Genomic DNA, 27798 nt, shown 5'->3' with positions numbered 1-27798 from the left:
AGAGATACACCACATAGAATGCCCGTTTCATGAAGGCAATAACATTGCACATATATGACCATTCTAGCAAGGAGGCTTCTTGTCCGGCTCTAACAGGCAACCGAAGAACGGCGCCTCGGGTAAACCACTTTCTGTACCGTACACGGCACACTGCTTAAAGTCGCAGGGCCACATCTCCCACAGGTAGCGGATATAGGTGACGTCTTCCCAGCAGTCCTGGCTAAGCTGCAGGGTGATGGAATAGGAGGTGCTGGACACGATGGGGACTGGGACCCACTCCTGTGACGTCATGGAACACTGGGACAAGTCGGGGGAGCAGCACACCTGATGGGAATGAAACATATTTGAATACACTGTCATTAAAATCACTCTGGTAGGAAGTAAGTGGGAAGAAGGTGCCATCGTAATGGTCAGACGTCCGGGAGTGACAGAAAGTAGAGCTCAAAAGTGGTAAAACGTGTGGTCATTTATCAGACATAAAAGACATTCCAGGTCAAGAGGTCAATGGAGCACTGGAACAAGTCTGACGAACAGCACACCTGAGGAAAAGACGGAACATGACATCATTTTGTGATTAGCAAGATTTTGAGTGGAGCCGTGTAAATGCAAGTTGTTTGGCTCAGATGCCAGAGGTCCCGGGTTCAAATGCTGCCATGCATGCTACCGATTTTGGAAAAGGCACTTAGGCCACACCAATTTAATTTCTTGGTTCACGGATTCGCTCGCTCCTATTTTTTGGAAAAAAAGATAAAAATAAAAATTACCACTCAGCAAATTTTCACCATTATTGAAAACATTCACCAACTTTCTGGTGTAGCAAACATAAAAACTGGCACTACTTTTGTAATTTTCAATGAACAGGTGCTGTTACTGTACAGTAATAGTCTTTTTGTACTTTTTTCAAGCTGAAAACTTTTTTTCTTTATGTTTTGGATTAGCCCTTACCTTTACCCCAACCATTTTACATTTTTTTTATTTTTATTTCGCCCTCTCGCTCCATATTTTTAATGAAAAAATCCGTGAACCAAGAAATTAAATTGGTGTGGCCTTAACACGACTTTTCTCACTCCGCCTAGGTGTACAAAATGGGTACCTGGGTTCGGTTGGGGAGATAAAAGGCCATTGACACAACCTCAGACACAATTGATAAGACAATGCTCTTACAGTGTCAAATGACTTTGGAACTACATTCACCTAGTGAGACTTATGCTTTATTGCCAATTTTTTGGACAAAAATACTGACACATGACCCTACATATATTCGACATCATGAATGGGTCAAAGGTTTCAAGAAGTTTGTATCGCCCCCCATCCTCCCGATAAAAATAACGGTTGATGGATTTTGACGTCACATGTGGGTAAGTAAGGATAAAGTAAGTAAGTAAAGTATGTAGGCAAGTCTCTATAATATATATACAGAAGTACTGGTTTTCTTACCTCAAATCCATTGTTTGATTTAACAGTGATGTTCAGCGATTTGGGGTAAACCCTACGTACAGTCTTCCTCTCGGGGTCAAAGTTCACACTGACCGGACGTGGGCCTTGGAACGTCACTTCGGTCTTGTTGTACGCAACGGCTCGGGCACCAAGGACCAATCGGCTTGCAACGTCTTGTTTATCTCGAGGATGGATGCTGCAAGGACAAAATACATGACAGATCAGCTAATGAATAACAAGGTGTAGAGTTGGTCCACACTATTATGAGCGAATTGAATGTACCTCTTTCTAGGATGGTTTCCCCATCAGCGGTTGATTGTCCCTCTTTGCATAATCGTATTCAGGTCAAGGTTGTTTTTTTAAGCAAAACTACGCAGGTACGAATATTATACCTGGGTGTGTAATACCCGGAAAATCGTGAAAAATGCACATACACTGTTAGGCTCGCACCTGAAGCGTCGCCAAAAATCTAAACCCGGGTTAGGACATCCTCTATCCTTGGTGCTGAATGGTGATCACGTGGAATCATAGAACTCCCATTTCTTTTCCTATATGGTGTATATCATGGAGTCCTCCCAAGCCCCCTATGAAGTTAACCGCACACACACTTCATTTCTAAGGGCTATCACAACAACTAATAAATACAGGCTTTCGAATGGGATATGGTGAAAGATGAACGCTAGAATTACCTGCCGCCGAAAGGTGAGTCAGGGTCCACCAAGTCCACAGCCACTGCCATGAAGACGTTAGGCATGGCTGGGTTGGGGACATAGCCATAGTCAGCTGTCTGGTGCCATCTGATGGCGGGATAGCCCAACGCTGTGTCGGGAACTGTAACATTTCTTGTTGATATCTGTAACCATATGAAATCATATGATATAGGTGATTTCTTTTACACAACCAATTAATCTCACATTGGCTGAAGTTTTGATACCAATCAGACATCTTCCTGAGAGCTTCTTACAGGAGCGCTGCTTCTCCCTGCTATTTGTAGCCGATGTAGGTGGCGCTTTTGCTGCGAGAACACAATCCCAAACGTAGCTGAGTTTGTATCCCCCCCCCCACCCTTGTCATGGTTCATTACTGGGGTTGACTTGTAACGTCAGCTAAGTGACATTAACTGGTTGTGTAAAAAAAACACTCTTATATCCTATGATCAACCAACCTGATGAAATTATTTTCAGATATCAAATCATTTCTGTATAATATTGTACATGTAGATGACACAAATTGGGGGCTTGCTTAAACCGCATATGTCGACATTCCCTACCACCCATCTTTGGAGCAGAAAGAATACAACTCCCGTGACATATCGGTAAAGCTATATTCATCTTTATCCGCGGGACAACCTATATGCGTTGTATATAGAGACAGGGTATTTATTAATAGTTTTAAATTTCTTGTTATACTGATCATACGTACAGGTGGGGTCTTACAGATTTTCACTTTGTACGTAACGTTACTACGTAGTTACTTTTTCTGTTCTCCGCTTTGCCTACTTTGAGATATACATATAGTAATACTAATCATCCGATGTTATGATGGCCATATTTTTGCATATGAAAAAAAAACGTAACTCAAAGTAATAAAACAAACAGGTGGTAGAGTTAAAAGATACACGGAATCATCAGTGTTGCTCCTGATTCCTGTTATGGCGGCCATTTTGGATTTTTCTGGGGTCGGTGCACCAAAACGAGGCTAGCTTGGCCACCATTAGGTAGGCCATCTTCAGTGGTAGTTATGCCCATTTAATTTTAAATACTGCAGAATACTAGTATGTGCTTGTTACGTGTAGAAAAAATTGTTTTCGACATTCCATTTCGGTTTTCAAATTGAAATACGACAATCTACAAAACTGTCTACCTGCACAAATCCAAAGGGAAAGTGTCTGTCTGTGTGTCCCCCGGTCCCCATGTACCACTCCTTCCTCCAGCTGTCAATCATCCCGGGGAAGGAACAGGAGTAGGTGTCAGGGTGGCGGGTGTTGGACTCTCCTGATGAAATATATAAACGAGTTAGTCAGGGAACCTCAAACGAGTAGAAATGTAACATGAAATGTACGCCCCCTCTTTAGTAAGGTCCTTAAAACACAACCAAATTAAGGAGTACTCACTTCCAACGTTTCGGTGTCTGTCACCATCATCAGGGTTAGAAAGGCTGGATCTGATTCTCGCTGCTACTTTACTTGAAATTTTCAAAACATACGAGCGATAGCGATGATGTCACAGTGACGTAGTGGTAGGCAAAAAAGCACGGTTTGGCAAAAGATTGAGTTACAGATTAACCGGTAATTTGATTTGCTAATTTAAATGTCAATTTTCAATCCAATCTGCTGAAGTCCTGGTAGGCACCAACCGCCGAATATCCCGGATATAAACAACAACAACGATCGCTGACGCAGCCGAACACAAGCCGACTAAGCCGAACGCCAGCCGACCGAGAACAAAGAGATACAGATGCGAACACTCATCGCATCGGACAACAACAATACTCCGTCGCCGGAGTCACAGAGTAATAAATCTACAGCATACCTTGATACCAGATGGCCCCCGTGATTGTCATGTTCAGTAGTGGGTGAATCATGGCGTTCCACAGGACGGAGGGTTCACTCGGCCGGACGTCATCTTTCAACTCACCTGACCCTTCTCTATCAAGACCATTAAAAAAGAAGTTTAAAAGCAACACAGTGGTCACATTTGAACATTAAAATCTCACATGTATGAAATATAAATATATATCAGTGTTTCTATTTTTCACCTAACGTTTACAGAGACACGTTTACGTAGAGATAAATGTAACGTTAACAATGATCTAACTGACTATGGAGCTCAAGTTGATAAGCTGAGGGTATTTTCAAACTTCAAATAACCAGTATTACATCCATTAAATAGATATAGTGAGACATGGTTATAACGCTAGTTCACCTTTATTCGATGGTTAATCTATATCCGTTTTTTTTTTTCAATAAAACGGTATTCTGGGACGGTAGTTTTAAAATTGTGATATTTTCAAAACATTGCAGTTTGAAACTACCGTTGACTTGACATCCATAAATACATCCTGTATTCAAAAACAACGGATTTAGGTTACCCCACGGATAAAGGTGAACCAGCGTTATATGTAAGGGTAGAAACGTCGACAAATTGCAAAACTTGGTTGTGTAAAAAAAGAACTTTGTTATCTATAGACATTTGCCAACGTCACGAAACTGTTCTCTTAGTCCTTCATACCTTTGTGTTATATTGCAGTCCTCCAACACCTGAGGTGACGACCATGTCTCTACAGGTGTGCCGCTCCAGGACGTGGCCACCAGTCCGATGGGGTAGCCCAGGTGGTTGTACAAGTCTCTACCATAGAACCAGCACACAGCAGAGAAGTACTTCCAGGCTGCACCTCCTACACTTTCTGCAAGGGGCCGTCATTAGACCAGTCACTCATTCTTGGTTCAACACTACAATATTCGAAGTAAAAGTTTAGCCCAGGTGATTGTACAAATCTCTACCATAGAACCAGCACACAGCAGAGACGCACTTCCAGGCTGCACCTCCAACACTTTCTGCAAGGGGGCGTCATTAGACCACAGTCTTTCTTTCTAATTGGTATTACACTACAGCATTCTAAAGCAAAAATTTTAGTCAGTTGACTGTACAAATCCTTCCCGAAGAACCAGAACACAGCAGAGAAGTTCTTCCATTCTACACCTCCTACACCTTCTGCAAGGGGGCATCATTAGACCATACTGATTAATTTTCTTGGTTCCACACTACAACATTGTGCATGAACTTGAAACGTTTACGTTTAGCCCAGATGGTTGTACAAATCCATTTCAAGAATAAATTTGAGCCTCCGTCGCAAAAGGCAAATTTTCAATTTTTTTTCGGTGATTCTAGAAGTAATCTGGAGCAAAATAAGTTTCTAAACAATATTCAACTCTGGTTTGCTAAAGAATCTTTGAACCCTGAAATTCAATGGCATTTTTCATAAACCAGATATTTCACTACTTACCAGAGCTAGCCACAGACCAGGGCTGCAGGATCTTGTCCAAGTCATACAGAGGTTTGAGTGACTCCATCCTTTCCACGGTAAAAAGTCTAATATCCGGAAAGTTAGCTGCCTCTGCTATGGCCTGTTGGGCATGCAACGCCTACAAAGGGAAATTTAAAGTTACGGTTTAAGAACTTGGAGTTTACGATATTTTAAATAGAAAATGTTACAGGCAAAAACTATGTCGCAAACATTGCTTTTGGTGTCTGTGTCTGTGTCTGTGTTCCTGTGTGTTTGTCATTCCACCTACTTGTGGTCAGCATATTTGTAGAACCTCTGTATATATTGTAATAATATTTGGTGCGTGGATAGGGACTGGGGAGAACGAAGGTCAAGATTAAATTTGGGCCCCTTAGTGTGTGACCTTGTGTCTTTGGCCAAAGATTGAAAACATTACACACTAATGTTTCACTTCAATGTTTGGCCATAGGAAAAAGACCATTCAGGGGACTGATCCAATCAAGTCTTTACGGATAGGTGGTCACAATGTAAACAGGATTCGTAATACTCGTGTCAATGAGAAAGATTGATACGATCCTTTATGCTTGGCACTACAAAAAATGGTCACTTGTCAGGGTGATCCTACTCTAGACCTAGCGGTGGTCGCTGATACATAATTGACTGTACAGGAATTGAATACGATCCTTTATCCCAAATTTATCATGTTTCATACGTTTTCATAATGACTCGATATGCAGATTTCAAAATCTGAATTTCAAAGAATTGTGTGTATGTAGTATACTGTAAATGCAGAAACTTTTATGGTGGTTAATGTTCGCGGTTTTCGCGGTGGCCGCTTCACCGCGAACTTAAAGCCACCGCAAACATTTTTCCATGGCATTAAGAGACTACAGTGCATGGTGCTACCGCGATCACCGCGAAATGTCCCTTTCCCCGCTACCGCGAAATTGAATCAGGGCGAACTTAAATACATTTACAATATCGTCTATCCTACATTTACAATATTGTCCTATTAAGGACTATCGTTACACGCCCCCTACCTGCCTGACAGTGAACTCCATGTTACTCTGCCCGCTGCACACCCACACGTCCCCGAACAGCACGTCCTCTAGGAAAATCCGCTGCAATGTTCCGTTTGTGTCATGGACGCCTTGGATTCTGTGCGGCCCTCCTGGTGGCATCGGATCTAGCGTAACCCTCCAAACACCCCTTCCACTTTTGTCTGAGAGGAATAAGGAGACAACTGAAAAAGTTTTAAGAGGTACAAAGGAGGCCATATATACATCAGAGCAATCCAGCCATCACTGAACAGAGACGGTGGGCGTTATAAACTTCCTGGCACATTTGACCAATTGCTGACAACATGTATCGGCAAGATCACGTGTTGATAAGATCACGTGTCCGTAACTATCGCGAGTTTACGTTCTGACGTGGTTGGTCATCGGAGCCTGAAGAAGGCGGCAGCCATCACTGAACAGAGGCGGAGGGCGTAATAAACTTCCTGCACATTTGACCAATTGCTGATGACATGTATCGGCAAGATCACGTGTCAATAAGATCACGTGTTCGTAACTCTTGCGAGGTTACGTGATGAAGTGATTGGTCATCAGTATTGATCCTGAAGAAGGCGACAGTGGTCGTCGAAAATTTTATCCGTGTGTACTTTTTGTGTTGGAAGAATATTTAGTTTTGTACAAAGATTACTACCAACACAGATGAACTTCCATGATAATTAGAAACAAAAGTATTGATATTTTAAATAATTCTTGTCGGGATAAATTAAAAAGGCAATAAGGTGACATAATTTGTAGGAGTAGTTATAAACATAAATGCTAGTTCATCGATCTTTATCCGCCGGTAGCCTTTATCCGTTGCTTTTAAAGTATCAAGTCGACGAACGGTAGTCTCAAATTGCAATATTTTCAAAATATTGCAGTTTCAAACCATCATATGTCGACTTGATATCTCTAAATACCCTGTTTTAAAATCAACGGATATAGGTTCCCCACGCATAAAAGTGAACTAGCGTTAGAGGTCACCGGTGAATTGATACCTCTGCTGGACCATACCTTTATGAACCATGCTTGAGAAGACACTGCCGGTTGTGTCAATGCTGACATTGACAGTAGCTCCCATCTCTCCATACCCCCAGAGTACAGCCCTGTGTGGCCCCTGCTGTAGAACCATGTGGTTCCCATAGTAGGAGGCCCAATTGAACGTACCTGAATAGAAAAGAATAGTGCCATTTGTTTGTTTTGTAATTAAACAAAAGTAATTAAAAGTGCTGGAGGCGGGTACAAGTCTGCTGGCTTGTACAAATCCCTCCTCCAGGTAACTAAGCTAATAAAGAGTCTTTTGATTTATGTAGGCAAAATTTAAGTCAAGTTAACAAAGCTTAACGAAGAAGTAGGCCATAGTACATATATAACACCAATAGAAGAAAAGATAGCCGTAGCGCCCAGGGTCGCCACCTTTTATAGTTGAAACTTTCCAGTGATACATATTCACCACTATTCCCGCCGGATAGTTTATATGGGCTGTTTGCACTTTCGGGCGTGGCCTCCACGTGGCCCCGTAGCTAAGGCTACCGGACTATTTTGTGGCACGATGGAGGAGCCGTAGGATTATCTTAAACTCGCAGTTAAAATCAACTTGGGACCCGGCGACCAATAGAAACTGTGCACGTGCTCTAATAAGGAAAAGACTGAGAGGTGACCCCGCCATATCCACTAGTAAACAGGGACAAATTTCTGGTTTTAGGGCCCAGCCGGGGCTATATCCCCTAGTAGGGACACCGGTGCAAATGGGATCGAAGAATTATAGCGTGGTCAAATCCATGGCCGTGGAAGTAAGATATCCACGATCTTTGAATGATACTAAACTGGAGGTTCCTGAAACGTACCTGTAGCGTTGTTGGTACCGAGAATAACGACAACTGCGATCACGGCAGTCACTAAAATCAGAATCCCCACCGCTACAACGGTTCTAAAGAGGCTTCCAGAACTGAAGCCTTTGGGTTCCACTGGGGAGACTTTGTAAGGAAACTCATCGTGTTGAAGGAGAACGGAAGTGTCGTCGATTCCTTCGTCTTCCAAGACGTCTTCCATCTCGTAAAGAGTCTTGAAGGGCTGTTCATGTCACTTCAACTTGTTCACTAATGAAGTGACAGCTCGCGATGGCTCCATGTTTTCTCTGGCTCCACCTAAATTTCCTACAAAATACATTGTTGATGTGAATTATATAATGCATTCAACCCAAACATACATTGTAGACACCAAACGTCATCAAATTGACTAAACCAGGGTTCCGAAAATAATTTCATCAGGTTGGTAAAATATAGGATATAGGAGAATTCTTGTACACAACCAGGGTTTACGTACTGTGCTTACTTTTCGGTGTCTTTCAGACACCTTCGTCAGAGCTTCTTACTGGAGTTCTGACTGGATACAAACTAAGCCACGTTTGAGATTGATTGTGTTCTCGTAGCAAAAGCGCCACCTACATCGGCTACATATAGCGGCGAGAAGCAGAACTCCAGTCAGAAGCTCTGACGAAGGTGTCTGATAGACACTGAAACGTAAGTAAAGTAAGTAAGTCCAGGTTGTGTACAAGAATTCTCCGATATCCAACACCACGGTTGTCCCCAGCTTTTTTTCGGTCTCACTGGCGTTGTCTGGGATCTGATATTGTTTTCCTTGTGAAATCTGTCATTTCAAACTTACAAAAACACATTTCATCAATTTCATGTACTGTAGTTCAGATATTTCGGACGGTTGGGGTGAAATTTTTGTCCGTCCCAAACAGGCAAATTTCCGTACCAGGACGATGCCGGATCCTAGAGACAGACCTGTAATGTTTTAGTCAACAAAAGAATATACAGGACAAAAAGGTCACAGAGACAAATACAACAACAACATCAATATATATATCGCAGCATTTAGGTTGTGTAGTATATGATATTGCAGAATGGTAATAGTCTTAGTTATGAATTGAAAGGTTTAGCTATTATACAAAAATGCACGGAATGCCATATGGGAAAATACTGAAACACACTGATTACCTGTACTGTTCTATAGGTATTCTATTTTTGTAAGGTTATTTGATCAAGAACTACTCCTAATACACTGGTAGAAGATCATTTGTGCGTAATCTACTAATCGGTCAAAATCTGGATTCAGCAACCGCTCAAAGGACTGAGGAAAATGGTTAATAAGGACAAGTGGTTCCTGAACACAGTTTTGGGCCTATGAGGTTTACATGGTTAAGGACCCCGAAGTGAGGACGTTCGACGCCTCAAAATTTATAGCAGGCTGCAAAAGTAATTAACAAGAATTGAATATGTTGGAGGTCAGCGTAGAATCGCAAAATATGTTAAAATGAACTTAAGTTTGCCTGCTCGTTTTCCCAGAAAAAAAAAAAACACTTGGAAATGACCCCCAGCGGAGGTCACCATACTGCAGCCGACACACGGAAGTAGCGGGAACAGGATTCGTGCGCGAAATTCTACCCAGCCAAACAAACATCGTAACCGTACTATCCACTAAAAATACTTAATCGCCAAACAGATCGTACGGTAGCATAAGACAGTATCAAAAGCTGTCAGAGGAGTGAAGCCGGCTTAGGAGTGTGTTTCGCTACAAGGCAAATTGACACATTTTGGCTGACTACACTCCTTGGCCATGCAGTTTGGTACAGTGTGTACTATCTTATGCCATTGTAGGATCTGCTTGGAGATTAAATATCCACCACAGTTTCTGACTATCTGACGTGCACAGAAAAATTTCTATAGCTTTTCAAGAACTGCGATGTACAATTTTGTGCCCGACCTACTTTTATAAATACTGTGTTCTGCGATCTAGGTAAAAATGGACGGGACTTCTTTTCATATCTTATGTGACGAGAATCGGTTGTATGCCGCAGGTGGTTTATACTCGACCTTGTTCTAATTACGTAACACTAGACAGCCAACGACGTATGCTTATCTAATAATGATATACACCATACCATTATATTCGTGCTAGGTTCTTCAAAGTTCAGCTCCAATTTAGCACCAGTTCACCTCCAAAGTATGCATTAACAGAAGTTGAATACACTCGGTTCAGGGCCAACTCAACTGGTTGAAAAACCGGTTCGTCACCTCGTGCGGCAGCGTCCCCTGGCAGGAAGCGATAGAATTGCAGTCTGGCACCCCACTGGTGTGTTCTGTCCTTGTTTCCATGCAGTATATCCCATTAACATGTCTTGTTCACGATAGGAATTGTGGCAATATGTCAAAGGTGAAGGCCCCTACATTGTAAACAATTCTCGTCTCGACCATTGTCTCGATTTGCATAACAATGGTTTCTTTGTGTCTCAGGGGCCTTCACCTTTGACATACTACCCACAATTCCCGCCGACGCTCATGCCTACTGGAAAGTGTGCTATCAATCCATCAGGTCAGTATGTGGATTGCTAAATGATGTTCTAAAACATCTAAACTTTCAGAAACTTAAAATCGACGCTTATAAAACAAAAACTAAGTGCACCCTAAAACACTACACTTAACGCATAACCATTCCCATAGTATTTAAAAATGGGACAATTTCTTTATTGACTTTCAGTTTTTCAGTTTTCAAAACTTTTTATTTCAGCAATTACCACAAAACACGAGAAGCTTTAATACCAGTGTATCATTACATGAAACAAAAATATTGCATTAAGTTTTACTTTATGACTTTTGCATATCCTGGATAATTATCTCACACACTGTGTATAGTTGTTTGCAGTCATAGAAAGGTATACAAAATTTGAGACACATAAAATCAACATTACCCTAATTGAAAACACTTTCCCACAATGCCAAACATCTTACAATGACAAAGTCATAACATAACAAGTTGCTGTTGGGACACAATAATAACATTTTGCGATAGTACTTCTCAACAAGACTTAAAAAATTCAGCTCCAATTGCATAGTCAACCATATAAGCCATCACCAAACAGCAATGTAGGCACGTCAACATGTAATATGTCAAGACTAATAAACAAGGAACACAGAAAACCTCCATGAAAAAAAAATTGTATGATCACAATACTTTGTCATTATTGTAAATTTATTACTGATTCTTGCTATGCATTTTTTCACAGTCTCCCATAAGGCAACAGACAAGCACATACATGTAACAGGAAATGAGACAACCTTTGATAGTATTTTCTGGGACCTTTGGCCTAACTTTGTATCAGTACCTCAACGTGCCTAGCAGGTAAGAAATACGTCTGGGAACATACAAGGGTGGAAAAAAGATGCATCACAACACCTCATGTTTCATGGAGGTAACATTTTCGGAATGGTGGCCTTTTTCTAACAAAAAACACCTGTTCCGCCATACCTTCCACTGTATTTGGAGATACTTAATCTTAACAGTAAATAAATTACAAATTTGGTCATTCTAGCAAGGAGGCTTCTTGTCTGGCTCCAGTATGCAACCAAAGAATGGCGCCTCTGGTAAGCCGCTTTCTGCGGAATACACGGCGCACTGCTTAAAGTCGCAAGGCCACTGCTTCCACAGGTAGCGGATGTATGTGACGTCTTCCCAGCAGTCCTGGCTAAGCTGCAGGGTGATGGAATAGGAGGTGCTGGCCACGATGGGGACTGGGGACCACTCCTGCGAAGTCATGTCACACTGGGACAAGTTTCGGGAGCAGCACACCTGAGGGGAATGTTGCAAATGGAGCAGATTATGTGAATACACTGTCATTTAAGAGTGGCAGGAAGCGGGTGGGAAGAAGGTGTCATTGCAATGGTCAGACTTGTGCAAGTGACAGAAAGTAGACTTCAGAGGTGGTAGAAATAGACATTTATCAGACATAAAAGACATTACAGGGGAGCAGCACACATGCACTGGACGATGGAAGTAACAGTTTTGATGATAGTTAGATTTGCAATTCTATGTAACTATTGTCTATGTAGCATAATGACAGTCTCTATAGCAAGATGCATTTCAAATAAAAGATTTACAGTGTCACCTCTCCTGATTTTGGACACATTTGCTTACACAATAGTTACATGTACCTCCTGCGTGCATGCAGTACCCTTACCCTCTGTAGTACCCGTAGCCCCATTACCTGAAGGGTAACCCCATAGTGTCTGTAACTGCAAAGCCCTGTAGTGTCTGTACCCTCAGTAGTATCAGTAACCCCCAGTATTATCCATACCCCCTGTAGTATCCGTATCCCCATGTATTGTCCGTAGCCCCAGTAGTTTCTGTACCCCCAGTAGTGTCCGAACCCCCAGGAGTGTCCGTACCCCCAGTAGTTTCTGTACCCCCAGTAGTGTCCGAACCCCCATTAGCGTCCGTACCCCCTGTAGTGTCCGTAACCCCCAGTAGTGTCCGTACCCCCTGTAGTGTCCGAACCCCCAGCAGTGTCCGTACCCCCAGTAGTGTCCTTACCCCCAGTAGTGTCCTTACCCCCAGTAGTGTCCATACCCCCAGTAGTGTCCGTACCCCCAATTGTGTCCGTACCCCCAGTAGTGTCTGTACCCCCATACAGAAGTGTCCATACCCCAAGAAGTGTCCATGACCCCAGTAGTGTCCATGACCCCAGCAGTGTCCGCATCCCAAGTTGTGAGAACCTTGTTATACGAGAAAAATCGAAGGCTAGCAAAAGAGCCGACCCCTTTTTCCTACCTCAAAGCCATCGTTAGATTTAACAGTGATGTTCTGCGACTTGGGGTAATCCCTACGTACAGTCTTCCTCTCGGGATCCACATCTACACTGACAGGATGTGGGCCTTGGAACACCACATCGGTCTCGTTATACGCAACAGCTCGAGCACCAAGGACCAATCGGCTTGCAACGTCTTCTTTGTAGCGAGGATGGATGCTGCAAGGCAAAACACATATTAACAGATCAGGTAACAGATTCAAAGTCTCAAAGTTTTCGTCCACTATATTGGAATAGATATCAAAATCTATTCCATTTATCAGCGATCTATGGCTCAATTTTTCAATCGTGTTATGAATAACAAGTGTGAGTTGATCAATGTTATCTATCTGGTTTTATGTAGCTTGTACATGCAACTGTACAAAATTGGTGTGTTATGTGCCTGAAGACTATCAGGCTAGCTCCTAGGGCAATGCCAAAATTTGAACAAGTTAAATTATCCTCTGTCCTTGGTGCTGAATGGACATCACATGGACTTAATGGGATCACCAATGGTTATAGGTCTTTTGATTCTACATGTAAGGATAGAGGATAAGCTGATGCCTTGTCAATCCTCCTATAAAGAGCTGCGACCATTTGGTTTGACCATTCTACTATAGTACTACTACTACTCCTGTGAGATCGCAGCGGCGGCATTTGTGTCTCGTGACCGAGAGGTTGCGGGTTCGAATCCGACTGCGTGTCACCGATCTTGTGCCCTTGGCTTGGGAAAGGCACTTTACATGGCTTTCCTCACTATACTCAGGTGAAAATGAGAAGCCGGTGCAATGACTTAGTGGGTAGAGTGTTCGCCTTGCATTCGGAAAGTCATGAGTTCGTCCCGGCTGAGTCATACCAAAGACTTTAAAAATGGTACATGCTGCTTTCTCTGCTTAGCACTCAGCATTCGGGAAAGAGTATGGAAGTTGAACACACACCACTACCAGTGGGTTGTTCGGTGTAATATAACTAGCTGCTGCCACGCTGCATGCCTGCGAAGCTGGAGTGTTACGCCGAACGGCGGTTATACCGGCTATATAGATACAGATACAGATACAGACTAGCCCCCTGCTGTAGTGATTGCGTTGTGTGTGGTCCAGGGCTAATGAAACAGAGATAGGCACCGCCTTATGCGCCATCTTGGTGCGGAAAGGGTTAAACTAACTTTTTAACTACTAACGGGGGCCGCCCTAAGATGCCCCACTCACGGCGCTCCATCACTAGTTGCCAAAGAGTGGTCAAGTTTTGATCAATGAATTTTTAACACATTCATCTAGAGACCATACTTGAATAAGGAAGGCACATGAACCCTTCACCCTCTGCGTTACAACTGGCAAACACCGAGGACGTTATCGTGAATATAAATTCTGATTTTGAGCTGCGTTAGACAGTGCGCCCTAACATGCCCCGCTTTTGGAATTTGCTCTCTTCGGAAGCTGGTGACCAATTTAGACAAACATAAATAAAAATTCTAATTTTATGATATATTAGCTTTCTTTTGACAGTAGAATTGTGATTGTGTGTGCTTCTGGTCTCCCTCGAGATGGGCTAAATCTTTCACAATCCAGGTCGTGTTTTCATGGGAAATGGGCCAAATGCACTGAATGCGGCGGCCTGACTAACAAAATCATTACGAAAAACGACAACGCCAAAAATCACAAAAAAACTCTGTGTACATATTGGGAAACATATTCGACATCACTCTGTGAAGTTTCATTTTTATAGATGGTACGAATTATTTGTTAGAGTAAGTAACAAATCTTTTGGTCGTTCGCTCGTCTGCCACCTGCAGGGCCACACTCCCTGGGGAAAACAACGGTGGTGACGCTTATATTGTTTTTTCTATGGCCGGTCTTTTACTCAACAAACATTTGAAGACCAATATTTGTAGTGTTTTGTGAAGCTTTATTTCTTATGTGTATGACAGTTGTGTGGCTGTTTTTTACTGGTTGTTTATTTATGGACACGAGCCACCAATACCTAGTAACAGGTGACCACAGTGATTCGGCGCTACCAACATTATTGTGAAAATTGTCTTTAAAAAAAAGGGAAGTGAATACGTGTAAGTATTTTTTTAATAGAAAAAAAAAGCTGTTTGTTTGGACTTGGTTTATTTACCTTTCTAATCATCATAGTCAGTGGCAACAAACATGGTGTACTTATGCATAATAAGCTCAGCAAAAAATCTGGGCATCTTAGGGCAGGGGGCATCTTAGGGCAGCCCCCGTTACTACTGCTACAACAATGAGATTGAGAATGAGCATCAATTAATCATGAATTGTTCACGATATGAAGACAAATGCTCAAAGCTGTTCACATTTCTTTCTGTAAGCTCCAAAGAATTTGATACGTTCTGTTTGCTAGATACCGAGGAGGTGATTAAACCCTTACAGTGTACAAATTAGTAAATATATCACAGAATGTTTAGACTTTAGAACCAATGGTGTAAATGATACTGTAGACTCAACATGCTGATACTTAACTAATACATTCATGTAGATAGTTCATTCTATACACTTCTTTTCACATAATAGCTGTAGCAGACCTTACGAAAGTTGCTGTACCTTTGTTGTGTTAATAAAGATCCTGAAACAGCTATCACAACAAGTAAGGAACACTAGTACTGGCTGCGTTCAAAATGGACATGGTAAAAAGATGCAGGGTTGGACAAGTCTATTAGCCTTATTGTCCAGGGCAAGTGAAAGTAGGATTTTTTCAATGAGTGAGATTTTGATAAGTCTTGTTATTTTTTACAGTCATGACATCATTGCAATGGTCAGCATGAAAACGATAAGAATTCCATTGCTGGAAGTGAAAATGCATTATAATAGTGGCATTTGAATTTTTCGCAAGTGAAAAAATTGGTTTGGGCAAGTGAATTTTTTTATGTGCTGCCCGATAGTGAAAAGTGAACTTGTCAAAACCCTGAGATGAATGCTGGAAATACCTGCCGAAAGGTGAGTCAGGGTCCACCAAGTCCACAGCCACTGCCATGAAGACGTTAGGCATGGCTGGGTTGGGGACATAGCCGTAGTCTGCTGTCTGGTGCCATCTGATGGCAGGGTAGCCCAATTTGATCACATTCGGTGTCTCAGTTGATATCTGTAAGTGTCAGAAATATATTGGTTTGCAAAGGAGCTAGATTGTAACAAATGGATAGCATTCCATGTCCCCCGTCTCTTGTGTGGAGAGAAAAATACAATTCCCGCAAACAGAACAGACAATGAAGCACCTGTCTTTCTGAAGGGATGTAAAATCTCCCCCTCCCTGTAGAAAATATACCCTGCTACTGAAACAGCAAGGAAACTTCATGATGGCAATAATTCTGCATGTGAATAATGACATTCAGCCTGCATGCCAATTGGAGCAACTTATGAATTAAGGAAGTTTTAAACAATCATTAGCATAGTCTAAAAGAATAAAAATGTGGTAAAAAGATACAATGTACAGGTCACCAGAAGTATCATATGGGTAACCAAGGACATTACAATGTATATACAATGCATGTCCTTGGGCCTTGGGGTAACTTAGTATGGCAATTAAAATACAATGTTTGACAAATCTCCCACCTGCACAAATCCAAAAGGGAAGTGTCTGTCTGTCTGTCCCCCGGTCCCCATGTACCACTCCTTCCTCCAGCTGTCAATCATCCCGGGGAAGGAACAGGAGTAGGTGTCAGGGTGGCGGGTGTTGGATTCTCCTGAGACAGGACATTATTTTGAACAAGAGACCACAAACACTCAACTCTAGCTGGGATGGCATGAAACTTGAAATGTTTCAACTGAAAAAAATAGTGAAACTTATCTTGCAACAATTAAAGCTATCTGCTAACACGATTCCTTTCTCTTCCTAATTGCTCTGTCACCCGGACAAAACTAATGCTCAAAGTTTTCATGCTGCCAAAGGTAGCATTGACGCCTGTTGCCATGGTAATTTCACGGTAACTATTATGGCTTCCTTCTTTAAACTGTCATTAAACTTTACAACTAAAAAAGATGTACTTGCCACATAGAGGAAAGGCTAGCAACTCATAGACCACAGCAAGTAAATTTCATGGATCCTCTGCAGACGGCAAAAATAATGAGATAGGGCAAGAAAATACAAGTTGGGTAAAAAAACCCAAGAGGACAAGATTTTCAAAATAGACACCAATAAGTTATTCATTCCTGTTGTCATTTAAAGTGTAGTAAAAGTGACACTAGTGTGGTAGACTGGTATCACTAACCAAGCTTCAGTTCAGAATCTGTAACTACAGTCAATGCTAGTAGTCCACTAGTGTCATTTCTACATAATTATGCATTATATGGTACACAACCTATTTACCCATTTTGGTCAACATCCCTGAAGAAGAAATTTTTTTTTTTTTAAATCAGGCAAAATTAATGAGCATGCGGATGTCATCCATAAAATTTAATTGCTATGGCCTTATGTCATGAAGGACAGGTCATACTGGAAAAAACTATATATTTCATGTACCTTACCAGTGAATTACGGATGCATGATGATGGTGATGTTGCCTGATTATGATCACATAAATCTTAAAGTTTGTCATTTTTTTTGTGTAAGGCCATGTTGATTTGATTATATGGGTGACATCCTCTGGGAATCCAAAAAACTGATGTGAGCATGCGAATAAAAAATAGTTGACAAACAAAGTTGCCTTCATTATGAAATCTACGTGGTCAGGAAGATTTATCAAATAACTGAGCACACAAAATACAGTATCATTAACCACTTCTTTGACCTTGATATATTAGCATACGTTTTCCGATATTTGTTTTTGCAATGCACGGCACATATGTGGTGATTTTGAAACTGCTTTGTACAATTTATAGTATGGTTAAAAACTTTTTTACTTTGGAAATTGATGCGCTCGTGTATATCATCCATATAATCAAATCAACATGGCCTGATAACTGCACAGCTTACCTTGGTACCAGATGGCCCCCTTGATTGTCATATTCAGCAGTGGGTGAATCATGGCGTTCCACAGGACTGAGTGTTCGCTGGGCCAGCCTACCAACCCTGCATCTACTAACACATCTGACTCTTCCCTATCAAGAGCATAGAAAAAGGGAAACCAGGTTTAGACAATGCAGCAGTCATGTGTGGGGGGTATCGCATGGCGCAATCGGCAGCGCGTTGGGCTCAGGCACAGGAGGTCCCAGGTTCGGAACCTGCCAATGTCACCGATCTTGTGCCCTTGGGTAAGGCACTTTATACTATTTTCCTCACTTCACTCAGGTGAGTACCTAGATTCTGCTAGGGACGTCCCTTAGATAGTTAAATGGAGAGCCACACCCCACGCACATTAAAGAACCCAGCACACCTTTTGTACCTATCTTCATCTGTCCAATGTGATAGGGTAGATTTTCAGGTGAAAAATACCTGTAGCTTCTAGCAATATTTTGATTTTGTGACTTTCTGGCACTCAAAAAATAAGGTTGACTGTGTGACAAGGGCTTTAATGGCATGATTACTTAATATACAGCAATTCAGATTCAAGATAACGATGTAAAAGTCCATCATACCGACCTGTAGTTGTGTGTTATATTGCAGTCCTCCAACACCTGAGGTGGTGACCATGTCTCTATAGGTGTCCCGCTATAGGAAGTGGCCACCAGCCCGATGGGGTAGCCCAGGTGGTTGTACAATTCTCTACCATAGAACCAGCACACGGCAGAGAAGTACTTCCAGGCTGCACCTCCAACACTGTCTGCAAGGGGGCATCATTAGACCACGCCAATTTTTCTTCAGGTTCTACTCTACAACATTCTAAAGTAAAAGCTTAGCCCAGGTGGTTGTACAAATCTCTACTGTAGAACCAGCACACAGCAGAGAAGTACTTCCAGGCAGCACCTCCAACACTTTCTGCAAGGGGGCATCATTAGACCACACTCTTTCCAGGCTCTACACAACAACATTTTAGTAAAAGTTTTGGTCAGGTGGTTATACAAATCTTTGCCGTAGAACCAGCACACAGCAGAGAAGTACTTCCAGGCTGCACCTCCAACACTTTCTGCAACGGGGCGTCATTAGACCAAACTCATTCTTGGTTCAACACTACAATATTCGAAGTAAAAGTTTAGCCCAGGTGGTTGTACAAATCTCTACTGTAGAACCAGCACACAGCAGAGAAGTACTTCCAGGCAGCACCTCCAACACTTTCTGCAAGGGGGCATCATTAGACCACACTCTTTCCAGGCTCTACACAACAACATTTTAGTAAAAGTTTTGGTCAGGTGGTTATACAAATCTTTGCCATAGAACCAGCACACAGCAGAGAAGTACTTCCAGTCTGCACCTCCAACACTGTCTGCAAGGGGGCATCATTAGACCACGCCAATTTTTCTTCAGGTTCTACTCTACAACATTCTAAAGTAAAAGTTTAGCCCAGGTGGTTGTACAAATCTCTACCATAGGTCCAGCACACAGCAGAGAAGTACTTCCAAGCTGCACCTCCAACACTGTCTGCAAGGGGGCATCATTAGACCACGCCAATTTTTCTTCAGGTTCTACTCTACAACATTCTAAAGTAAAAGTTTAGCCCAGGTGGTTGTACAAATCTCTACCATAGGTCCAGCACACAGCAGAGAAGTACTTCCAGGCTGCACCTCCAACACTGTCTGCAAGGGGGCATCATTAGACCACAGATTTATTTTCTTCGGGTTATACGCTGTACAACATACTACTGTATAGTTAAAGTTTAGCACAGTATCTACGTACCAGTACATAACATGAAAAATGCATAGAAAGGCACCCAAAAAGTCTATTGTAATCTTCTGTGCATTAATCTGAAAAAAATCTTCAGGTTCTGGTCAGAAAAGAAATTTAATCCTTTCCTACCCTGAAATTTCACCCTGAAATTTCTCATTCTTGTGAAGAAATATTATCTGAATGAAAGTTTACTTACCAGAGCTAGCCACAGACCAGTGCTGTAGGATCTTGTCCAAGTCGTACAGAGGTTTGTCTGATTGCATCCTTTCCACGGTGAAAAGTCTGATGTTCGGAAAGTTAGCTGCCTCTGCTATGGCCTGCTGGGCATTGAATGCCTACATGTACAGAAACAATTTAGGGAAACGGTTAAGGTCTCATTGATGAGTTTCTTCTTGCCATAGACTTCTATGTATTAATTCGTGCTTTAAATGGGCGCGTTCATAATGAAGCTACGTGAAATTTCAGCAGATTTTTCATTCTATGTCGAGCACATTTACCCTATATCGTGGGAAAAAATTGCCAATGTAAACTATACGTAGGAACTTTTTTTAGAGCAATTACAAACTATGATTAGTCAATCCCCACAAAAGGCACTTTTTCGCTGCTATTGTACAACCGCACCACTCAGAACCCACGACTGTGTACCTCCGACCTAGCGCGCGGCTGCAAAACTTTACCTGCTAATTTCTTCAGTTACAAATAAGCTTTCACCAATCTAACTTTTGAGATCAGTTCCGCTGGCTAAAAGGGAATTTCTCACCGCTAAAAACATGCGTCCGTGCAGCCGTTCATTTTTGGCTCGGATCTCTTTTAGGGTCCCCACTAGCGGAGTAATACATTAATGAGACCTTAAGAGGGTCTGCATAATCTCTTGTTCCATAAAGCATTAAAGTAGCCTTTTTCATTTCCCGTAATTCTGAGGGAAATTCATCTAATATGTAATGGGGAGATCAAATTTTGGGTGATTGCCTTAATTTTAGTGTTACAGTAATAAGGTCAGAGCCCTCTGGACATAGCGCGGCATGGAAGTGCGGTGAAGACTAGCCGACTGCTGCCTATCCTTGTGTCAGGGATCCCAGCAGCAGTATAATCATTAGATATTGGATTCTACTACTACTAATTGTACTAGTACTTCTAGGTTGATTGTACTCTTTTGAACCCAATGTAAAGCGTTGTTGGGACCCCCCATGCAGACCCTTGGCTAATGATAAAAGCTCAGGCTGTCTGTCAGGCCTGGAAAACCTTTTCTGGACCCAAGGGTATGCATGGGGGTTATGATATTTTGCCTTGCCAACAAATCCTTTAATAGCTGTGGGTGGGCTGATGGAAAGAAAAACTACAAACAAAATTTCAATTGCAATACAACAATCCATTGGATAGTGAGTGAGTTCACACTTACGAGTGTGCATAATATGTGCATGCCGACAGATATTGTCAAAGGTGTGGACCTCTATGACATAAACTACATCTAAATATTGCTATGCAAATCAAGGCATTATTATGGTCAAGACTACAACCGGTTACAAATCAGATGCCTTCACCTTTGACATATTACCCACAACGCCTGTTGCCGGGCATGCGCACTCGGAAATGTGAGTGAGCTTACAGTATGCCCAAGAAAATTTTAAACTAGATTGAAAGTGTCCGTAAATACTTTCATCAGGTTGGTAGATTTAAATTCAACAAAGTCTTCTCCATTACACAACCTTCTTTTAATTCTTCCGTAAACGTTTCGATGACCATCAGTAGCCTTTATCAGTACAAAATTAAAGTATCACGTTCAAGAACATTCCATGTCAAGTAATTACGTCACAATACAATAGGTTAAGTTTGGATTGCACAGACCCTGTATACTTCATATCGCACCAATAGTATTTGTTTCATTTTGTACTGATGAAGGCGACAGATGGTCATTAAAATGTTTACGGAAGAATCAAAAGAAGGTTGTGTAACGAAGAAGACTTTGTTGAATAGGTTGAAAGTGTTACCTGACTAACAGTGAACTCCATGTTACTCTGCCCGCTGCACACCCACACATCTCCAAACATCACATCCTCAAGGAAATTCCGCTGCAATGTTCCGTTTGTGTCATGGACGCCCTGGATTCGGTACGGCCCTCCTGGTGGCATGGGGTCTAGCGCAACCTTCCAAACACCCCTTCCATTTTCACCTGTGACATTAACAATAATAGAACAAACAGAATTAAGTTTGCAGAACTATCAAATTTTGAGGTAGAGGGAAAATGAATTGTTTGCTGTGGTTTGGAGTTTGCGGTAGTGCTATATTTGACTATGTGTTAAGTAAATATCCCCACTTTAGATACTTGAATAGTAAAGAGAAATTTATATTCCTGACAGCTTTTGATAAACCAACTCTAACCAACCATACAGCTAGCTACATTTATGCAATTACAAAGAAGCGAGAGGAAGTCGAATGTCCTAGAACAGATTAGACGCACATCTCGTATGATTGTTTCCATTGTTACATATATGTGATTCTTACCGTGTGACCTGTACTTAGCCCAGTGGGGCAAAAATGTGCAATAAAGGTCTTCATTATCTAGCTATAGTGCTATTCTGCCAACATTTACTGTTACAGTAATGAAAACACCAATGCCTTTATGATCTATCAGTGACTAAGCGAGGGTGTTACTGACAGACTGAACAGTCGCTTTCAGCAATGCTGGCATAGTCAACTGTCACTTTTCTAACTGTACTCTAGTCGCTTTGGATACGTATCACTTATAGAAACATCAATATTCAAAGATTAGGTCTGTCACAATTCCCAGTAGTGTCCGTACCCCAAGTACTCAATCTATGCAGCAAAAATTTTCGCAGCTATACAGCGGAATACAGCGGGGATTGGCAAACTTTTCTAGCGGGTACAAAGGACTTATTTTAACTACCGGGTACAGTTACTGAGAAAAGGAGTTTCATGGGTATAAGGATAAGGGATCATGAGTTGGTAAATATCAGTGCTGGGTTATACCTTCGTGAACCATGCTTGAGAAGACACTGACAGACGTGTCAATGCTAACATTGACAGTAGCTCCCACCTCTCCATACCCCCAGAGTACAGCCCTGTGTGGCCCCTGCTGTAGAACCATGTGGTTTCCATAGTAGGAGGCCCAGTTGAATGTTCCTGGAGCTTAGAATAGAAAAAAATGGCATGATATAATCATCTAAAATGTAAACCTGCTATACATAGCTACACAGTTTTACTGGTAACTTTTTACATGTATTTGGTGTCACAAACACAAAATGCAGAATGTTTTTTCCACCAAGCAGCTTCAAGCTAACTTGCATACAATACAGCTATAACCATATGATTAGACTCACCCCAAATTAGGTTGTGCAAGTGATCGCAAAAACAATGTTTTCTCCTTTAGGAAAAAATAATTATAACATATTTATTCTCAGGTTCCTGAAACGTACCTGTAGTATTGTTGGTGGCGCTATTGGCGGCAGAATGATGAACGAGACTAACAACAACAACAGCGACCAGAACAATCACTAAAACCAAAATCGCCACTGCTACAGCGATTCTGAAGAGCCTTCCGGAAGTGAAGCCTTTGGACTCCACTATAAAGATTTCCTCATTTTGGTTTTGAAGGAGGGTGTCAGTCGTTCCTTCGTCTTCTGAGGTGTCTTGCATGGCAGACTTACTAGTGCCTGTAAGTGTTCACTGGAGAAACGTTGTACATCACATGTTCAGTCTTCCTCTTCTTCTTCTTGTTTCTTGAAGCACAATGCTTTATTTCTCAATCATGTTCTTATGTTATGTGACCTTATGTTCCAATGCCATTCCCAATCTTAGTGACCTTATGTTCCCATGCCTTCGACGTACATTGGAACGTACTTCTCCACATAGTGTGATGTTGCATATCATAAACTACAGCATAGTAATTACTCGTACAAATACCATTTTGATATCTGCATCCTCTGCGAGTTACAGATACCAACGAATGGTGTGTGGTGGATTCGTAATTTTGGGGTTATACATAACATGCAGCATCCGTTAGGAGGTTGAAAACTTGGATCCGTGAGTGGCCTCTTCCCCCAGTTGTAGCGCTCGCGTTTTTTGTTTTTGGGCCAAGCACAGTCCAGGACTCCCAGTCCAAGGGCTGATGTATTCCTCTTGATAAGTGTGTTGGGTTCTTTTACGCCTTGAGTGATGTGGTGATGCTGGATAAAATCAACTTCCTCTTCTTCTTGACTTCTACTTCTCAGCTACAGATCCATTTCTGGCTCAATCATTGCTCCTTGTATTACCCCTGGGAATTCCTAAAAAATAAATTTGATGAAATTTGGTCAGTACTATAAGGCATAGCCATGTTAATGTCAATTCAACGATAATCAAGAAAATACCATAACAGTGTATACCATATACAGAAATACCATAACATTGTATAAAGTAATATATGTACAATGGGTTACCTTCCTATGGGATATTATGTCAATAATGTCAGAGATCAGGATGCATGTGCCGCAACAGAAATTCTAGGTAATGATTGTCAAGACCTCGAAACAGAAAACAGCCCTTGTCTTGACCATTGTTTTGATTTGCATAAACAACGTCCAGACGGGTTTTGTTTGATTTTTCAGGGCCTTTACTTTTGACATATTACCTAGATTTCCTGTCACTGCACATGTGTTCAGAACTCTGTGAAAGGGCTTATTCAATGAAAGTCAATTGGCATTGCTGTCCAGTAATGAATAATATTCTGATTAACTGTTAACATGTAACTTCAACAGGTCTGTCAATCATGAGACCTAATGTACTAATCTCATTAGGTATATATCTTTCTTACACAGGTGGTAATTAATCTGTTTAATTGTTGATTAGTAAAAAAAAGTGATTGTCAATCAGTCTTTTTTTGCACCTAGCGTACAAGATCACACCTTAAGGGAGGTTGATTTTAACCTTCTTTATATACATGTAGTTAATCACACCCTGGGGGTTGGGGTTATATAACTTTATTAAAAGCTGGCTGGCTGACTGTGCAAGAAAAAGTAAAAGAAAAAGTCGCCTATCTTATCTTATTTAAATTTTCTTTGCAGTTACCAAAATGTAACGTTCAAGGTCAACGGTAACCTGATACTTTGCCGATCGCGCCTAACAATGGGAAAGAAATTGATACCCTAGCAACCCGTAACGAACCGACCGAGGTGGATCTATGAGGTGGTGATATAGCAAATGGCCAGGCGTTATCTCACCATATACACCGAGGAATAGGCGGGTCATTAACAACAAATTTTATCTCTTATTCTTGTCCAAGAATTCACAAATTCGTCTTTCGGTAGGGACGTAAAACGGCCATTTTCGAGGAGGTGCACGTGCCTCTAGCACGTAAATTATCAGCCTCATTACTCAAAATCGGGTACCTTAACTAGCTGCATAATAATACACCAGATATAACGGGGGCCACCCTAAGATGCGCCCTGTCCTAAGATGCCCAGATTGTTTGCTGATCGTTTTTCAACGCTATGTATTCGTTTTTCCTTGCGATATTGCCCCTTATATACGATACGATACGACGGTTTAAATATCAAAGAAGAGCCACTCCTACAACCCTCCCCCCACCCACCCTTAATTCACCTACCCCAACGTCGACGGTCGCCTAGCTATATCAGATCATATCACAATCGCATTTAGCTCAGTATGCATTAGATAATGACCAAATTGATTACAGATAATACATCTAATGCTGAGACCATCAACCATAGTTTACATTACCTGGATGCTTCCCTGGAACAACATCGCCTCTGAAGCTGACCTTTGACACAGATGCTTCCGTGATGCGACTTCCTGTCAAAACAAATATTGGGGTTCCTGAAAAAGATGACCTGTCTACCAGGCAAGGCTACCAGGCAAGGCTACCTTTGCATACCTCACCCCCATCAATATGATAACTGTGTTTTAATGACAATGACAATAAGATATAACAACAGAATATTATATACGGATCCCATATCGCAAATATATCCCCAGCCCGAGAGACATAAAAATGCAAGTATGTGACGGACATGCAGCCACTCCCTCATTGTATTGGTTGAACCACTAATTGCTATTCTCTCATTGGTTGAACCAATGATTGTGATCAGTCAGGGTCGGCCTATTACACCTGCCTTCCGTCACCCGGCCTCTGGAAGGATTGTCACTGATCTAGTTTTTCCTCAAGTAAATTGCTATTACTATTAAAAGAGCTACAAAGTCACTGGATACCAGGCTATGGTGGTCACAGTGTGATCCAGTCATATAGGAGGGCCTGCATGCCTTTTTCCGTTAAGCGTTATGAGCCATTTTAATTCACCGTTAATCGTTACCGACCCGCTCTAATTCAACGTTAATCGTTATCAATATATTCTTCGTGAAGCGTTATTGGTCGTTTTAATTCAACGTTAATCGTTATTTGTTATCCCGAATTCGCCGTTAAGCGTTACCAAGAAATTCTTCGTAACCCGTTATACTATACACACGAAGTCAAATGCCAGATAGAACCCCTGAAAATGCAGGAAATGGCGTTTCGAAGGGTCCAGACGAACACCATATATGACATGAAATAACGAGTACTGTCATATTAATGATACGTGTCTCGTATGTTTCATTCTCTAGCTTTAGAGAATTGAATATTACTATGAAATAAATGACTGTTTCAATGATAACGTACTGATTGTTTTTGTGTGCAAATTCCTGCAGTTTAACTAGGTTTACATTGTTTTACAGTACCAGGGAAAAGACCTGATCATGAGTTATAAACATGTATAGTTTTTTTTAATTCAAATTGCTGTTCTATAGCATGCTTTATAATCATCACGGAGCAATATAGGTATATGTGAATGTTGGTACATTCAATTGTCATAGTTGCCGCTTCAAAATTAAGTACAAAAGCTATATATAGTATGATAAAATATAAAAAGAGTGCAAGTATGTACATGTACAAACCAACTACACACTGCTGCCGCCCAAGCTTTCAATACACATTTTAGCCACTACTTTGACCAGTTTTTACCTTTGTATACATAAAAGGCATCATTGACTCATGAAATAAAAACGCGCACACACAAACTTCTCCATTTTGTTGCAGTAAAAGCAAACAGTGACTCCAAACGTTATTAAATGAGGCATTCACAATAGAAAAAATAAAGTAAGTCAAGTCGACAAATCAATCAATCAATGGATCTTCTTCACACACGTCTTAAGAGACATTTACTCCAGACAAAGCCCAATTGTGTGCCATTGCAGTTAGCTAGCAGTTCCATGGGTACCGGTGTGACAGCGATCTCGCCCCCCCCCCCCCCCGTGATCTCGCCCCCCGGGGGCGAAATCACTAGCGATCTCGCCCCCCCCCCCGGGGCGAAATCACTAGCGATCTCGCCCTCCCCGGCTAGTGATCTCGCCCCCCGACCTCGCCCCCCTTTAGCGATTTCGCCCCCCCCCAAAAAAAACGGGTTTACATGACATTTTAGAAGTTGATTGGTATAAATCTCAAAATGCAGTTTCAGAATGATATGAGTACACGAGTTTGATACATAACTCCATTCATAGTATCAATATTAACGTAATTACGTGGTAATAAGATAGTTGAACTTGTTTCAGACAAGGAGGGTTGGGCCCCTTGTATTCGCATTATTGCATATACCTGAGTCTTGACATAAGATGTATTTCATTGTATTCACCTGTCCTCAAGCAACCTATATATCTCCAATATGAAGTCTCTACCATGAAGTGACCACAAAAGAACTATGTAATGTCTTTATTGATTATGCAAATATTTGGTATTAATTAGAATAACGCACATTTTGGTATATGCACCTGGCCAAGGGATATCTTCACCTCCAACATGACTGTTTTTTCTAGTATTTAGGAACTGATGCATTTAACCGTGTTTCTTAAGACTGGTGTTTCTGCAGACTCTGGTAGATGGCAGGCCTCAGCTCCTGGTAGTCACCACTG

General features: G+C 41.6%; 1 protein-coding gene across 2 annotated transcripts; it reads right to left on the bottom strand.

Annotated features, from left to right (window-relative positions):
* Positions 1-25661, bottom strand: LOC118417216 (sialate O-acetylesterase-like). 2 transcript variants are annotated; one of them, XM_035822674.1, is made up of 11 exons: positions 25579-25661; positions 23277-24125; positions 22831-22989; positions 21831-22012; positions 20039-20177; positions 18661-18841; positions 18055-18179; positions 16695-16825; positions 16073-16227; positions 1438-1633; positions 1-324 (listed from the first exon to the last, which is right to left on the bottom strand). In XM_035822674.1, exons 2-11 carry the CDS (start codon positions 23494-23496, stop codon positions 64-66), a joined length of 1749 nt encoding a protein of 582 aa, XP_035678567.1. In that variant the 5' UTR covers positions 23497-24125; positions 25579-25661; the 3' UTR covers positions 1-63. The 2 variants fall into 2 exon arrangements, with proteins under 2 accessions (XP_035678567.1, XP_035678566.1); XM_035822673.1 differs by lacking the exons at positions 1-324; positions 1438-1633 and adding exons at positions 11036-12131; positions 13110-13305 and having other exon boundaries at positions 25579-25657.
* Between the last annotated feature and the right edge of the window lie 2137 nt (positions 25662-27798).

The sequence above is a fragment of the Branchiostoma floridae genome, chromosome 6 (genome assembly GCF_000003815.2).
Source record: "Branchiostoma floridae strain S238N-H82 chromosome 6, Bfl_VNyyK, whole genome shotgun sequence".
In the NCBI taxonomy this organism is placed as follows: Eukaryota; Metazoa; Chordata; class Leptocardii; order Amphioxiformes; family Branchiostomatidae; genus Branchiostoma; species Branchiostoma floridae.
The sequence above is the reverse complement of the archived record's forward strand: the minus strand, read 5'-3'. Positions and strand labels throughout refer to the sequence as shown.

Bases quoted from the DNA above. Each gene is read 5' to 3' on its own strand.
- LOC118417216 (XM_035822674.1), bottom strand. From the start codon at position 23,496: ATGCAAGACACCTCAGAAGACGAAGGAACGACTGACACCCTCCTTCAA. The intron at 22,990-23,276 runs GTACGTTTCAGG...TTCTATTCTAAG, and splicing joins CGCCACCAACAATACTACAG to CTCCAGGAACATTCAACTGG. The intron at 22,013-22,830 runs GTATAACCCAGC...TTAATGTCACAG, and splicing joins CTCAAGCATGGTTCACGAAG to GTGAAAATGGAAGGGGTGTT.